This window comes from Leuciscus leuciscus, assembly GCF_965113295.1.
Source record: "Leuciscus leuciscus genome assembly, contig: SUPER_11_unloc_5, whole genome shotgun sequence".
Lineage (NCBI taxonomy): Eukaryota > Metazoa > Chordata > Actinopteri > Cypriniformes > Leuciscidae > Leuciscus > Leuciscus leuciscus.
This window is the reverse complement of record NW_028118542.1, coordinates 390,220-402,275: the sequence shown is the minus strand read 5'-3', so window position 1 is coordinate 402,275 and position 12,056 is coordinate 390,220. Positions and strand designations below refer to the sequence as shown.

Here is a 12,056-nt window from a genome sequence, read left to right as displayed (position 1 = left end):
GGCAAGTCGCATCTCAAACAAGCCTAAAGTTTCACCTCGACGAGAAATCTCGTCGCGTTTTAATCTCGCGAGATCTCGTAACACGAGATCTCGTCACACCCCTATCAGTTAGCATAAATTTTAGTCTTTTTAGCTTGATTGAACATTGTACAGAACAAGAGACACTCCAGAAGAAAACAGTATATGCACCAACTAGCTGTTAAAGGTGATTTTTAAGCATGACATTTTTTATTAATTTTTTGTAAGCCATGAAATGACTTGAGACTCGACTCGGACTTCAGCTTAAAGACTTGTGAACATCTCTGGTTTAGATCATTTACATTTAGATAACTTACTATATTTACCCCCATTTACAGTTCATCTAATAGTGAATTATAAGATGGAGAAATGAACGGCGCAAATCTAAGTATAACGCTTATAGCCCTTGTATTTTGTCACCAATAACCTACTTTTTGAAATACCACCACGTGATCAACAGCCTGAGAAATACTGATCTTGTGGGTTTTTTTTCTTCCTGAAGCCTGGGGTGACAAGAGATGCAGAAGTAGAAGGAAGGATGATAGGTCACTGTCCCATTCTGAAAAACACAAAACATATGTTAAATGTCTACACTACAATAACTAAGTTAAGCAGATTTTAAACCATTGCAAGTTAGTTCTGTACAACTCTACCTGGGGAATCCTGTTCCTCCCTTTTCTCTTTGGCAGATGACCGTAATCTTTTCAGCAGTGGAGTGGAAGTCAAGGTTTCTGCTAGCCTGATAACCTTTGCTTTGAAGACAGTTGGCCACCTTTCAAAAAGTCTGGAAGCAGATTCTGACCCAAAGAGGAGCGTGAAGTCCTGAAGAATCTGAAGCAGTTTGCAGAAAAAATTTAAAGAAATTACCATAAAATATTACATTTCTTAACAAGCTAAATGTGTTTTCAACAAAGCAGACTATTTGACAATTCTCTGAAACTAGCATTTCAATTTGGTCAAAAAAAAGGAAAGACAAAATCCATACCAATCCTTTAGTATCCAGGAATCGAGGAAAAACTGAGAGAATGGTGGTGGATTTCTCTGGATCATGGATAAGGTGCTGTCTGTATTCAAACGTGGTCCTCATCTTCTGCATGATGACCTCACGGTCACTTGTATGATTCATCAAGGAGATAGCCTCTAAACTTTGGTCATTATCTAGCTGATCTTCACGGTGACACAGCTGTCTGTCAAGCAAAGGGCCTCCCTTTTCCTCTGTTTTTGGATCATCCTTATTTGCAGAAGGTTTTGTCCCCCGTTGTACTGTTTTGAGGCGCCATGACAAGAACCCAGTGTTTTTTTGGCCATCATAAAAATGTTCCTTATGAAATGACACAAATTAAAACTCAAAATTGTAACCCTCCATCGAAAATGACAACTTCTTAGAAAGACATTTCTAAATGATCACAAAAATACTGAATCTTCTAATCTCACATTATGACTTACATATCCAGTCCTCCCTTGGGGATCTCTGAGTGAGGGAAACAAGGTGATAATTCCCAAACCATAGTTCTGTTTGGTAAGTCGATGTGGGACTCTCCTGAAAAATGGAAACACTCAATGTTACTTCACAATGATGAGAATTGTTTAAAAATATATAACTAAACTACTCTTATTTTCAGAACAATCAACAGCTTATTACTTAAAATTTGTAGCACCCAACTAATATAGTTCACAATTTATATACTATCTTATACTACAGGGCCGTTGAATGCTTGAATCTGATTGGTTGACGAACGTTCTAAGGTGTGCATTATTTTCAGGGAAACGCACGGCTAAAGTAGTTCCAGGCAGGTCTCGACCGCATTACAGTTCCATATCACTTCGCGTAGTCAACTGTAATAACGGAAAATAGGATACAATTCATAACAAGAAAAAGCATTTCGCCCCATGCGCTTGATCTGCAATTTTCAATGTCTAGCTTCACAATCAATAGAAACATGTTGTTTAATTTGAATAAATAAACTATAAAGTCCTATCTATAATCAATAGAAAATTAAACTGAATATAGGCTAAATAAATGGATAGTCCTGCAGCATGGATTTTTATTGCAGATAATTTAACAAATAAATAATTATTGATAGGCCTACTTGTTAAAAGGGCTTTGGGTTTCATTTATTTGGCTAGTCTACTGTCATCTGTCAATAATAGAAAAAAAAGAATTAACGAATTAATTAAAACGAACTGAATGAATTAAAAAATAATAATATTGACGCACATGCTTTTCTGTCTCATTATTGCAACATCTCTCTCTAATAACTGCATTAATAACTGCATAAAGCCGGGAACACACTTTAAGGCCGGTTATGAATGTAATTTGATACTTATGACTGATCATGCCCAAAAGCGTGTTCAGCGCGTTCAGTCTGTGTTAAAAGTCGGTGTTTAAAATCTGCTGCAGTCGATGAAAACAGTCAGAGAATGTGTCAGCTAGTCGTGTGTCCCCAGCATTAGTCTGCTATCAGCGGCTCAAACCTCCGTTACTAACTCTACCTAACCCTAACCCTAACCCAGCATTAGTCTGCTATCAGCGGCTCAAACCTCCGTTACTAACTCTACCTAACCCTAACCCTAACCCAGCATTAGTCTGCTATCAGCGGCTCAAACCTCCGTTACTAACTCTACCTAACCCTAACCCTAACCCTAACCCAGCATTAGTCTGCTATCAGCGGCTCAAACCTCCGTTACTAACTCTGAAATGACGTTTTGGAATTAGCAACGGAGGCATGGGATTAGATGCGTAAGAAATTAGTCCTACATACAAGAGCGTTTTAATGACAAAAACTTTACAAACGTCTTGAAATACATAATCTGAACAATGTTTCGAGGTGTGGTAATGTTGTGGCCAATTCTCTGTCTCTGGTTCAGGTCTTCAATATCAGGTTCAGGTCTCAGAAGAAATCTTTCAGAGTCGAAGTTTCAGGTCTCAGAAGTAACTTTATTGAACAATTCAACAAAGTGAGATGGTAGCTAAGCATCTAATTTTACAATGGTTTTCTCTCAGATCTTATACCTTTTCTCTCATCCCTTGGTGTCCAATTTCCTCGCTTGGTGACCAATTAGCGTTATCATGGTTATCTTTTTCTCTTTGCTCCTCCTTGTCACGTCGCCACGATTAGAAACACCTGCATTAATGTCCAATTTCTATTGGTGGCCATACTGGCGCATGCGCTTTATTAAATATGATTTCATATATGGTTTTTTTGGTACTTTTCCACTCTTGTCCTTAGACTACCTTTCACCCAGTTTTTGTCCTGTCCTCACACAACCTCTTCCTCGTAAACACTTTTGACAGGTTCAGTGTTTCCCATCATTTTGTCCCCTTTGACCTGTTCTCTCTGTTTCCCATGATTTTAGGCCTTCGTTTCCCCTGCTTTTGGGCCTCCCATATTCTAGGCCTAGTTTCCCTAATATTCATATCATGCATTTGAATAGGATTTATGTGTGACACAGATGAGACAAAGAAAATTCTCCAACAGTAACTGTAGTATAAGCGGAATAATTGACTTCAGGCCGTTGAATTATTAGAAAAATAATGCACACCCGAGGTGTAACGGCCACTCCGCTTCGCGTCGTGACCGCATTACCACCTCGGGTGTGCATTATTTTTCTAATAATTCAACGGCCTGTCGTCAATTATTCCTTACATAATCACTAACAAATTAAATAACCCAAGACTATTACATTTTGATAATTACCCTTCTGTCTCAATCACGTGTGCAACCAAGATGTTCACCATCAGTTTTCTCATGTCATCGCTAATTGTCCCTGTATCTTCATACTCCTTCAGCACATTTGCTCCACCTGGTCTTGTGTGTAGAATTTCTTTTATCAACTATAAAAAGAGGAACATTAACCAATTATGTAAGGGATGAAATGCATCCAGCCAGTTGTTATAGCAGAATAAACTCCGACAGGCTGATCAGGACATGAAGCGGTGGGTTCTTGAAAATTTTAAATATGAAGGGGTTTTACTTTAGCTCACCTGCCCTCCATCTCTCAATTACCATGACAAAAAAAATATATATATATATATATTTGCACAGATTAACTGTTCACCAAAAGACTAGTAATGGGCGCTAACGAAGTAAATAGGGTCAATTGACCAATCAGAATCAAATGTTCCACAGAGCCATGTAATAAGAGAGTAGAAAATGCAGGAATATTTAAATGCCCTGAACGATGGTCCTGAACTGGAAAATTACTATTGTGTATAAAAAAAAATTTTTGAATTAAACTTTTAGCATGTAAAGCTCAAGGTTATGATAAGTAAATCCCCCAATGTCTGTGTAAGGCTACTGTGACTCACATCTCTGGCCTGTAAGCTTTGAGAAGCCTCATTATCATCCTTCCTGAATCGTTTTGGACTAAACCAGTCACTGTCCTCACTGCTTTTTGAAGTTCGAGACAGTGTATCTGTATCCAAGCTGACTGAAGATTGAGGTGTGGAAGGTCCTGTTAATGTTCAAACTAGGGTTAATAGACATATTTGGAATACATTTATCCACACATCATCAACACTAGCTACAACATTTAAAATACTGTACATATTAAACACTACCAGCATTCATTCAGATATTCGGATTTGATATCATTCAATAGCTCCTGTTATCACTCACCAATGTCATTCAATTAATTTATGACAAAAACCAACCCACTGGTGGTCATTAGATCAGGAAACACATCTTTATCCACCTCTGTGCCAGTGTCATCTGTAACTGTAACTGCAAGATCTTCCGGAATTGAGAACTTCTCTTTCACTGCACAACAAAAGTTTTATCAAATTTAGGCAATGCTTTATTCACAATTTGACACATAAGGATAGCTATATATCCTTATGTGTCATAGGATGACACTGGCACAGAGGTGGATAAAGATGTGTTTCCTGATCTAATGACCACCAGTGGGTTGGTTTTTGTCATAAATTAATTGAATGACATATATACAATATATATCATATATAAAACTATATACAATATATATATATTTATATAGTTTTAGGTTGGTAAGATTTTTAATGTTTTTTTTTTTTTTAAGTCTCTTTTGCTAATCAAGGCTGCATTTATTTGATAAAAAAATTACAAAAGAATATTAATAATATTGTGAAATATTATTACAATTTAAAACAGTTATTTTCTGTGTAATATACAGTAATAGTGTAATTTATTCCTGTGATCGCTGAATTTTTAGCATCATTACTCCAGTCTTCAGTGTCACATGATCCTTCAGAAAATATTCTAATATGATGATTTAAATGCACACCAAACATTTCTGGTTATTATCAGTGTTGAAAACAATTTTTTACATTTTTATTTCAGGATTTTTTTGAAAAAGTTCAAAAGAACAGCATTTATCTGAAACGGAAAGCTTTTGTAACATTAAACACTACCCGTTCAAAAGTTTGGGGTCAGTAATAATGAAAATTTAATTTTTTGGGGGAAAATAAATAACATAAATCAATAATTTTATTCATCAAGGGTGAGTTAAATTGTTCAAACCAGTTGTCAGGTAGCCGTTACAACCACAGCCACCAGCTTCAATTGTTTGCCGAAAGGCCTGGGAAAAGTTGTAATGAGTGGAGTACACAGTAGGTAATAATTAACGTCCAAGTGAATTTATTTAGGACAGCTGTCTCAGCACACGTGCTCCAAATGAAGTTCAAAATAAACAAAACAAATCATCAAAAATACGAAAGATAAACAATATAACACATAAATAAAACAAGCTAAAAGCAGCAAAACACGGCATCAAATCTAGCCTCGAGGAACAAGCCTCTCACAGTAAAGACTCACATCTTGCAGCACTTGACTGTACAAGCTTTAGCTCTTGGCCCCCCTTCCTCTGGCTCAACTAGCCTCTCCCTTTGTACATGAAATCTTCCCGCCAAACACTAGCGGACCATACCAACAGTAGGGGTCGGGTAACTCCCATGACAATCAAAATGCATTCAATGTCTATGCTGTTACATATGCATTTACACAGAAAACAATCTCAAATAATATAATCAATCAAATAAACAATATGAAAACAATCATAACACATTAAACAATAAATCATTGTATACAACACTGTGCACTGATGTTCCTATGATGATAACCCCCCAGGTTCATCACACACCCCCCTTCCTCTAAACAGTCACGACCTCAGGAGTGACGTGACAAAAAGTCGGCCAAAACATTAAGCGCTCCTGGTCTATACTGGATTTCAAATTTAAAAGGTTGAAGGGATAAATACCATCGCGTTATCCTTGCGTTAGTGTCTCTCATTCTCTTGAGCCATTGCAACGCTCGATGATCGGTCTCAAGCACAAAGTCTTTACCAATCAGATAGTACTTTAATGTATCTAAGGCCCATTTGATGGCTAGAGCCTCTTTCTCCACTGTGGAATACTTAGTCTCCCGGGGAAAAAGTTTTCTGCTTATGTACTGTACAGGCCGACGATCTTCTCCTTCCCCCTGTAACAATACCGCACCCAGTCCCATCTCAGATGCGTCCGTTTGTACCACAAAAGGCAGTTCAAAGTTTGGACTCTGTAACACAGGGTCTTTGCACAAACAAGACTTAAGATCTTGAAAAGCACGTTCACATTCCGGTGTCCACTTGACTCTAGTTGAACTGCTTTTCTTTGTAAGTTCAGTCAGTGATGCAGCTCTGTTGGCAAAGTTAGGTATAAACCTTCTGTATAGGGGTGGTTAATCTGTCTGATTTCCCGATTCGATTCGATTACGATTATTGAAGTCCCGATTCGATTACAGTCGATTTTCGATTATTAACGATTCTCGATTAGCGATTATTGATTTTCCATTTCACAACAGTAAACGAAAATACACTACAAAGTGATTGCAGTATTAAAAAAAGTCAGCTGCTGAATTACTTAACTCTTTTATTGAGTAACAACAACTCAAAGCACTTTCTGTGTCGTGTAGTTATAACTTCAGAATTATTTGTATGTAGCTTATGTTCTGTAGAACACAGAAATGAATACATCACATTGTGTTGTGACTCATCAAGTTGAACTAAACAATAACAAATAAATGAAAGGCTTATTTCCTTTAGGAAGTAGATCAGAACCAACATATTGTAGAAATTGGACAATTTTCTTCTAGAAAGACAAGGTGTTCAGGTGGAAGAAGACTGCAGGTTGCAGTCGAAACATGTCAAGGTAAAGAAAAAGTTTTTTCTCCACCTGAACACCTTGGCTTTCTAGAAGAAAATTGTCCAATTTAATCATTAAGAAGACAAAATGAACATTTTTGAACAACTTACTGTAGCTTCAATTAGTAACATACAAAGCCACTCTTATACACAACTAAATAATAAAGAGTTATGACTTGAAATGTTTGCTGTATACTACAATCAAAAACAAGAATGTGAATGAACATCTGCAGAGAGCACAGTCAAAATGTAACTTTTTGTGACTGAAATTGCACATATTGCAGTATAACGTACGTATAACATATCGGTTTACACAGTGTACTGATGTGAAAACTAAACAATACAGAAAGCAGCTCTCATACAAAAATACTAAATAGGTAACAATGAAATTGCCAATTTTACATACGTTAGCTTTTAACGAAGAAGGTGCCGTTCGAATTTGGCGCTCAGCCATCATGAGTCTGTTATGTATGTGCGCGACTCCGTGTACGCGTCTCTGTTATGTGCACGCCACAGACTCCGCGCACTGCACGTCCGCTTATAGTTCCGCCTTTTGCGTTCCGTCAATATTACGTTATTAGAAAAAATATATCTATATATTTTTTTAGAAAATCGATTTTTTGACATTTGTGAATCGATTCAGAATCGTCCGCATCGCGATGCATCGAAGAATCGATTTTTTCCCCCACCCCTACTTCTGTACCAGCCTATCAAACCTAAAAAGGATCTGACACTTTTCTTTGATGACGGAGGTGCACAGGACAAAATTGCTTGAAGTTTGTCCACTTGAGGTCTCACTGAACCTCCTCCAGCGACGTAGCCCAAAAAGGAAACTTCCTGTTTGGCGATTTGGCATTTCTTTGCGTTCACAACCAGACCTGCCCGTTGAATTCTTTCAAATGCCTTTGCCAGGTGTTCCAAATGCTGTTCCCAGGACTCACTGAAAATGACGATATCGTCAATGTACGCTACTGCAAAGCTGTCCAGGCCCCGTAGTACTTGATCAACCAGGCGCTGGAAGGTCGCTGCGGCCCCATGTAGACCAAACGGCATATACTTAAAATGATACAGCCCTGCAGGAACACGAAAAGCAGTCAAGTTCTTAGCAGAATCAGTCAATGGCACTTGCCAATATCCTTTGCAAAGATCTAAAGTTGTCAAATACTTAGCTTTGCCCAGTCGCTCGATCAACTCGTCGACTCTCGGCATCGGATAAGGGTCGAAAGCTGATACTGCATTCAGTTTTGAGAAATCAACGCAGAATCTGAGAGTTCCATCTTTCTTTGGCACCAGTACGACTGGACTGCACCATTCACTTGCGGAAGGCTCGATGATGTCCGACTCCAGCATCATTTGCACTTCCTCCTTCAAGGCTGGGATCAGGCGTGCTGGCACTCTGCAGTGATTTTGCCTGATCGGCTCTGCTGCAAGTAAACGAATATTATGATGCAAAAGTGTCGTTTTTCCTGGTTTGTCAGAAAAAAGTCCCCCTGGTACTAGATTCTGGAACTCTTTTTGCTGTTTAGGTGATAGATGATCTATTAGTGGATAAGTTGACTTTGAATTAACAGGAAAATATTGTTCCTCCAATTCCTCTTCATCCTCCACTTTCCTTGCCCACAGCTGCTCTGACCATGAGCCTTTCCTCTCATTCCAAGGCCTTAACAGATTAATATGGAAAATTTGAGACTTTTTCCTACGATCAGGTACAGAAATCTCATAATTCGTGGGACTTAGCTTTCTAAGCACTTCGTATGGTCCTTGCCATTTAGCCAAAAGTGAACTTTCAGTAGTAGGAAGTAACAACAGTACCTTTTGCCCTGGAGTCAGCGTTCTTTTCCTACTTGACTGATCATACCAGAGTTTCTGCTGCTGCTGTGCCTTGGTCATGTTCGCCCTCACAGCCTCCGTCATAGAATCCAGTTTCTCTCTCATCTTCATAACATATGACAGAATGTTTGTTTGCTCACGTGCATTACCTCCTTCCCAAGCCTCTTTTAGTACATCCAGCGGTCCACGAACCTGACGTCCATACAGCATCTCAAATGGTGAGAAGCCGGTTGATGACTGTGGGACTTCACGATACGCGAACATCAAATACGGCAACCATTGGTCCCAATCAGTACCTGTATCAGACACAAACTTCCGTAACATTGACTTCAAGGTCTGATTAAATCTCTCCACCATACCGTCGGTCTGAGGGTGATAAGGAGTGGTCTGTATGGGATGTATGCGCAACATTAAGCAAACTTGTTTCATTAACCTGGATGTAAAGTTAGTGCCCTGGTCTGTAATTATCTCTTTAGGCAATCCTACTCGAGAAAAAAGTTGAACCAGTGCATTCACAACCTGCCTTGTCTTGATGTTTCTGAGAGGAAAAACTTCTGGGTAACGCGTAGCGTAATCAGCAACAACCAGAATGTACTTATTACCAGATCTACTTTTCTCCAAAGGTCCTACGATGTCCATTGCAATACGCGTAAATGGTATGTCAATAATAGGTAAACTTACAAGAGGTACCCTGTCACTCTTTTTAGCTGGTCTCACCATCTGGCATTCAGGGCATGATTTACAAAAATCCACAACATCTGTATAGAGCTTAGGCCAATAAAACTTATTAGCTATTCTAGACAGTGTTTTCTGCTGACCTAAATATCCTGCCCACGGCAATGAATGACCCAACTGTAATACTTTCAATCTCATTGACTCAGGTACCACCAATCTCTCTTCACCTTCAGCACTTATCAAGTACAACTTGTCATCTTTGATTATCAGCTGATCCTTCTGAAGTAATGCAGATGTTGTACTGTTAGCCTTTGCTTTCTCAAACAACAGTTTCAAAGTTTCATCCTGCCTTTGCAACTGCACAATATCATAAGGAATTTGCTCAAGATCGTCTGTGTTCGGTTTTGTCACCTTTTCTATTACTTCAGTACCCATAACTTTAGCTTGACGTTTCTCCCTCTTAGATTTTCTGTTTTTAGAAATCACCTGAAATGGTAAATCTTGCAAAAGCTGTTTACTGACCTCCTCTTGATTAGCCTGCGCTCTAGTTATGACCCTAGCATCTGCTACGTTATCACGCTGCAACAAATCCACCAACACAGGCACATCTCTGCCTAATATTACTGGATAAGGGGATTTATCAATTACCCCAACAGATAACCTATAAGCTTGACCTTCAATTTCAATCACAATCTCCGTCTTAGGATATTCCTTTTCATCGCCATGAATACAACAGACTCTCAGCTTATCATGATTCAGTACATTTGACTCTCCCAAACATTCTGATCTTACTAATGTTTGGCTTGAACCAGAATCAACCAATGCTTTAAACAAAATGTTTCCAATCTTCACTTCAACTACTGTGTCTGTGTTTAGTTCAATCTCATTCAACTTCACTGACGATCTTAACTCATAACACAGGCGGGTATTGGACATATTTTGCACCGGACACTCAGATTTTTTATGCCCTGCCTGGCCGCATGCATGACATATAATTACCGATCTTCTGTTGTACTGACTAACTCCACCAGCTCGTACACTGCTACTCATAGTAGAACTGTTTGGAAACGTGCGATTATCAGGGTCAACATTTCTCAGACCACTACCCTTAACATCCCCAGACTTACCGGTTGGACTGTGGTTGATGCCTCGCCACCGTCTCGGCTGATGTAACGATCGCCTCGCCGCAATGAACGTCTCTGCCAGTTCTGCCGCTTGTCTACACGAAGTAGGACCATTCTGTTTCACCCACGTTCTTACTTCCGGATTCAGCACTTTGTGAAACTGCTCCAGCACTATCTGATCACCAATCTCTTGCTTGGTTCGTCGTGAAGGGACCATCCACTTTTCATACAGATCCTTCAACCTTACATACAATTCACGTGGCGTTTCATCATCTTCCAGACTGTACGCTCTGAAACGTTGACGGAAGGTTTCCGGGTTAATTTCAAACTTGTCGAGTATCACTTGCTTAACACAATCATAGTTCAGTGAATTATCAGGTTCCATGGCCACATACGCCGCTCTTGCCTTGCTTGTCAACAATGGTAATAGATGTAACACCCAGTCCTGACTCGGCCATTTGCACGCCTGAGCAATACGTTCAAAAGTCATTAAATAGTGCTCAATGTCCTCATCGCTTGACCACGGCAGCATTCTTGGGCTGTTAAAGCTTACCGAACGATGACCTTGTGTTGCCATTGCAGCTTCATCTGTAGTAGCTGATGTAGTCACTTCACTTTGTGCTTGTTGGTGCCTGGGACGCACACTTGAATCAGAAATTACATCTGTCGTCGTCCGTCTATCGCTCACCGCTGATGCTCCATTTGCCAGTCGATCTTGTCTTTCCTGATGTACCTCGGACTGTAGTTGCCCGAATTGGTGTTGCAGTAGCCGATATTTGTGCTCATGACGTTGTGCTTCCTTTTCCAGCCGTTCCTCTCTTTGCTGTTGACTATGCAGAAAAGTTCGCAGCATTGAGGCCATCTGCTCTGCCGTACCACCTGAAGCCATTTCCTCATGCACAGTAGGTGAACTCTCTGCATCTCGTAGCTCTGCTACTTTATCTTCCTTGCACTTAGCTCCGTCTTGTTTCTTTGGTGGCATTTTCCCTTTGGCGACAAGTCAGCATCTGCCACTTCCGTTTAAACGAGGTACAGCTGGAACCACCTGATTACCTCTGCCCAGAGCCATAGAGAGAGAGAGTTGCGACACTTCCATAGACCTCCGTTGTAAATAATGGCGGCGCTTTTAACCGCCTACTTCCGGGATATGAAGATCGGAATAGTTCCAAACACTGTCATTTGGGCGTTGGACACCATTCACTTACATTGCTGCGCGTCGAGTTGTTCCAGAGTTAAGTTGCCGAAATATCGACC

At 39.7% G+C, this 12,056-nt stretch overlaps 1 protein-coding gene across 1 annotated transcript; it reads right to left on the bottom strand.

Moving 5' to 3' along the window:
- Window positions 1-4,403: 4,403 nt before the first annotated feature.
- On the bottom strand, window positions 4,404-11,812 carry LOC309510232 (uncharacterized protein; the record flags this gene model as incomplete). Its single annotated transcript, XM_082191254.1, has 4 exons — window positions 10,806-11,812; window positions 7,869-9,299; window positions 4,673-4,778; window positions 4,404-4,488 (listed from the first exon to the last, which is right to left on the bottom strand). The coding sequence occupies exons 1-4, from the start codon at window positions 11,782-11,784 to the stop codon at window positions 4,404-4,406; spliced, it is 2,601 nt and encodes an 866-aa protein (XP_082047380.1). The 5' UTR covers window positions 11,785-11,812.
- Window positions 11,813-12,056: the final 244 nt, after the last annotated feature.